The sequence below is a fragment of the Piliocolobus tephrosceles genome, unplaced genomic scaffold, assembly GCF_002776525.5.
Source record: "Piliocolobus tephrosceles isolate RC106 unplaced genomic scaffold, ASM277652v3 unscaffolded_13920, whole genome shotgun sequence".
In the NCBI taxonomy this organism is placed as follows: domain Eukaryota; kingdom Metazoa; phylum Chordata; class Mammalia; order Primates; family Cercopithecidae; genus Piliocolobus; species Piliocolobus tephrosceles.
Window position 1 is genome coordinate 1 of NW_022295333.1, and position 4,741 is coordinate 4,741.

General features: G+C 55.8%; 1 protein-coding gene across 1 annotated transcript; it reads right to left on the reverse strand.

The window, feature by feature from the left end:
- Positions 1-16: 16 nt before the first annotated feature.
- On the reverse strand, positions 17-3,953 carry LOC111532641. Its single transcript, XM_023199708.1, has 2 exons — positions 3,831-3,953; positions 17-962 (listed from the first exon to the last, which is right to left on the reverse strand). Exons 1-2 carry the CDS (start codon positions 3,949-3,951, stop codon positions 127-129), a joined length of 957 nt encoding a protein of 318 aa, XP_023055476.1. The 5' UTR covers positions 3,952-3,953; the 3' UTR covers positions 17-126.
- Between the last annotated feature and the right edge of the window lie 788 nt (positions 3,954-4,741).

Here is a 4,741-nt window from a genome sequence, read left to right on the forward strand (position 1 = left end):
GATTGAGGGGAAGTTTCAAAGGGTGTGCCGGGGAGCGGGGAAGAGTCTCATTCTCATGAGTCAGCGGATCGGGCCCAGTGTGACTTCACTGCTTCCCCAGAAGAGGCGCCCGGGGCAGGAGGCCGCTCAGAACGCAGCAGCAGGAGTGGAAGCTCGGGGCGTTGGCTGCCTGCGCCGGGGAGGGCGCGGGACAAGGCTCGGGGCTGGGCTGGTCAGGCCGCTTGGGGCTGAGGCGGCGAAGGGAGGCCTCGTGCCAGCGAAGAAAGCTGGGGGCAGAGGAGCCGATATGTCCTCCTCCTGCTGCTCCTCCTTGGACGCCAGTTCCAGCCGCTGCCACCGCTTTCCGCGTGCAGGTGGCGCTGCAGAGGCGCCCGGCACTGCTGGGCGGGTGGGGGCGCTCAGCCCCACCAGGATTGGGGCTTGGAAGGCGCGCGAGCCCAGAAAGGGGGTAGAGAGAAAAAGGCCACCAGCCCCCTTCTCGGGCGGTCCCCGAACTCGAGAGAAGGACGCGCTCCCACCCCAGTGGCGGGAGAGTACGGAGATCAGCCCCACGGCCGAGCGCCCCAGGTCGGAGGCTGGTTCCTGCGCGCTTCTGCAAAGTCTCTCGAGCCACCTCCCAGGTCCCACAGAGCCCCGGGCGGCTCCTAACTTCAGCAAAGGGATTGCGGTTTCGGGCGGTCTTTGCTCTCTGGGGATGGCGCTCTTGACCCGCGGCGGGCAGTAGAATGGAAACTTTGAGTCGTGTCTAGGGCGTTGGGGGTGGGTTTCCCTGAACAGCCACTCTCTAGCCTGGCTCCCATGAGACTTAGAACGCATCTCCAGCACAGGGATGCAGACTGTGGCCAAGGCTGGGGCACAGCCTGACACTCTGCTCGGCCGAGATGAGAGGTAGAGACTCTGCTCAAGTCCGGATCTAGAGGGACAGTTAGGTGTTCCGTGCCTGTCAACCCGGTCTTCTGCAGCTATATAAGGAAAAAAGAAAAAAAGCAAAAACAAAAAACTAAGAGGCTCATCTGGGGCTCAAACTTGCAACCTCTGTCTTCATAGATAGAACTTCCTGTCCTAACTCCTTGCAGGCCCTGAGCTCTAGAAGCCATGCTGCTGCCTTGGACATCCTTGTGGTGCTTGGTGGTTATGAGGTGGCTGTTTAGTTAACATATTGAGAATATTAAGGCACAAAAATAACTTTGTGGCCAGAACCTGTGGGGAAAAGTTGTTAGGGGCTCCAACCTCGCCCTTTCCAGAAGCTGAAGTGGCCACTTCTGTGATACAACTTGACATAAAATCTATGGGCAGAGTATGTCCCTCTTTTCTGTGCCAAGAAATAAAAGCTGCACCCTGTGCTAGCATTCTGGGTGCCTCTCCTCCCCTCTCAGTCCATCCAGTTCTCCTGCTTTCAGGGTGTCCAAAACCATCTGAGAAAGTTATCTAAAGACTTTCCATAAAGAAAGGGAAGGGGCGGGGGAATCCAAAGGATCCTAAACGTTCCCAGGTCTCACTGTGTGCCAGGAGAAATACCGTCTGTCTCCTGCCCAGACCTCAGAGCCCGGGCCTTTTTCCTACAGGGCGGTGCCCAGCTATTCCTGGAAGCCCCCTCCTTTCTACCAGCCCCCTCCCCAAGGTGTCTCCTCCCAGAGCACGACCGAGGAAAAAGATCAGATCAGCAAAGCTTAACACCCCCCTGCCCCCTCTTTCTGTCCCCAACCTGACCTGCAGTCTCAGTCTGTGCCCTCTCCTGATGCCACGGCACTGACTTCTTCTCCTAGAGCAGGACCTGAGCCGTGAGCTCTTCCCCAAGTCCCCCCTAGGTGACCAGGAGAGGATCTGATATACTAATTTGTGTTAATGTGATAATGGGAGCTAATGGGGTCACGTGCTAACCACGGGTCCAAGTTCTAACTCAGCATCACAAACTCAACCCCAAGTTAAGGCTGCAGGGATGGGAATTTTGGGCTGAGTAATCTCCACAGCTGGCTGGAGGGGGTGGGGGAGTGGGAGGAACCGAAGCCCCTGGACGATCCCAGGGTCTGGTGCCTTTGAGCTGCTGTCTCGGTTTCAGTTTCATCCTTGGCTGACACGTTCCTCTGAAGAGTGGAATTGCTTTGGTTTCCCTCCAGTCCCTCTCTCGTCCCTGGCCGCCTCCCTTTTGGATTGCTAGCTCCACTCGGTCAGCCCTTCTCTTCGTGAGGGGAGAGACGGGAAGATAATTTGGCAGTGACGAGGAAAAAATGTACACGTAGACACCCTGAGACACACAGGCTCACATACCATACTGCTTTGCAGACAGACATATGCACACGCCCTCCACGAACACACACGCATGCACAAGGGGACCTGACATCCAAGACTTGAGCCCACACATACACGCATATGCACACACACGCACACCCCGAACACAGTTACACCCTCACTCACATCTGTGAGACCCACACAGACATGCACATAGGCAGGCAAGGCCCAGAGAGCCATGTTGCACACAGACCCGCATGCACACTCACACACCCTCACACACACAAACCAGCAGCAGCCGCTGAGTTGGATGGCTTCCTCAAAAGAGGGCTGGAAAGCTTGTTTGCTGCCAGCAAAGGGGCCTAGACATTCCGTGAAGTGACTCATACCGCACCTTTATACACATTGTTATATTTTTCTGCATTCAACAACAACAACCCTCAACCCCGATGTGGGGGCAGGGTGGGGAAACTGGAGAGTGGCTGCATTTCCACTGGGCCTCTGCTATGCCTCTGTCTAGCAAATGTTTCAGGCCTGTCCTCACTTCCCAGTGGATTGTGGCAATCCCAAAGGGCAGAATTGTCTACATCCTGGTACAAACCTCAGCCCGGGCCTGCCCCTTGGGAGAATGCAGAGTGGATGAAACTGGGGGCTAATGAGTTCCCCTCATAGACACTCCCCCATCCTACCTCATCCCTAGTCCTGGATATCTGGGGCCAGGCCCCATGGTCCCATTGTGGTGTCCCAGTCTGAGCCCCTCCTGATCTCTCCTCTCCAAGTGCCCTCCCCAACTCTCCTGAATCTGGCCTTACTGCCACCTCCTTGCACACTTCTGGGCAGTGGCATTCACTTTATATACTACATAGAGCCCTGTGCAGTATGACCGGAGGCCCCTCCCTTCCCCTGGGTCTCCTCTCCATCTGAGGAAGAGATGCCAGCTTGATGGCTACTTGTGTCCCCGTCCCCCAGCACACTCAAGGGCCTGCAGAAATTCACTTTGTGCTCGCTCTGGCAAAACCTCCCTGTGTTGACAATTTTGGTTCGCCTGCACGGAGCTGTGGGGAGATCAGCTAAGGCCAGGGCCTCCCCAGCTTCACTCTGAGGACACATCAGAGGTCAAAGAGACGACACAGGACAGGTGTTGGGCCAGCAGATATTCATGGCTGAGGGGTTAACTCTGGCACCGCTGGACAGTGGCCCCAAACCCCTGGATGTTGTACTGCCTCTGATAGGAGCCCAGCGCAGGTGGGCTCTTTGCCCTGGTCCCAGGGACTTTTGCAAGCTGAGCTTTGGCTCCAAGGTAGAGGTTGGGGATCAGTAGAGTTAGAGACTTCAGGGGGCTTGCCCTCATCTCATTTGCTGACTCTGCCCAAAGCCACTTCATCCTCACTTTTTTTTTTTTTTCTGTTCAAATGAACCACACGTTTGGGTCTTTCCATCTCCCCCACCCTCCAAATTTCCCACCATCCCAGAGGGCCCTCCTGAAGAACACGGAATCTATTTCCCAAACAACAGGCCCACTCCCCAGCTGTCGGGGGTTGGGGGGTAGTGCCTCCCAGCAGCCACCACGCTCAGGGTTGATGTGGCGAGCACCTACTCACAGCCAGCAGCGCCTCCTGTGTCGGCATCATCTCCTCCAGGCAGCCAGCTCTCCTGAGCTGCTGTCCAGCTTGATGACAGGTGAAAGCCAGTGATCTTCTGAAGTTTTGTAGGGGCTTTCATGGTGCTGGGAGGAGAAATATATAACTGTTTGTTTTTTCTTTTTTTTTTGAGACGGAATCTCGCTGTGTCGCCCAGGCTGGAGTGCAGTGTCATGATCTCGGCTCACTGCAAGCTCCGCCTGCCGGGTTCACGCCATTCTCCTGCCTCAGCCTCCCAAGTAGCTGGGACTACAGGCGCCCGCCACCACGCCTGTCTAATTTTTTGTATTTTTTAGTAGAGACGGGGGGTTTCACCGTGTTAGCCAGGATGATCTCGATCTCCTGACCTCGTGATCGGCCCGCCTTGGCCTCCCAAAGTGCTGGGATTACAGGCGTGAGCCACTGCGCCTGGCCAATGTATAACTGTTTTAATGATTGTAAACTGAGCAGGGTGAGCTGCAGGGACCGAGTGGCTTTCCAAGAGCCCCAGTCAGGAATGCCTCCCAGCCTCTGAGGGTGGTGCAAATGAAAATTGTGATCTGGGAAGTGGCTACCAACTCCATCCTCTCATCTGCATGCCTGTGCTTTAACCTGAGTCCACCTCCACCCCCAATATAGGCCAAGGCAACAGACCGTCATCGGTGAAGAAAAGTTTTGGTATAACCAGCCCATGTTGCACACAGATCCACATGCTAACGAGTTAAGTGAGGGGAGGGAGGGAGAAATCAGCCACCTTGTCTCCAAAGAACCTGGGGTGGCCAGGCGCTGTGGCTCACGCCTGCAATCCCAGTACTTTGGGAGGCTGAGGCAGGTGGGTCACGAGGTCAGGAGTTCAATACTAGCCTGGCCAATACAGTAAAACCCTGTCTCTA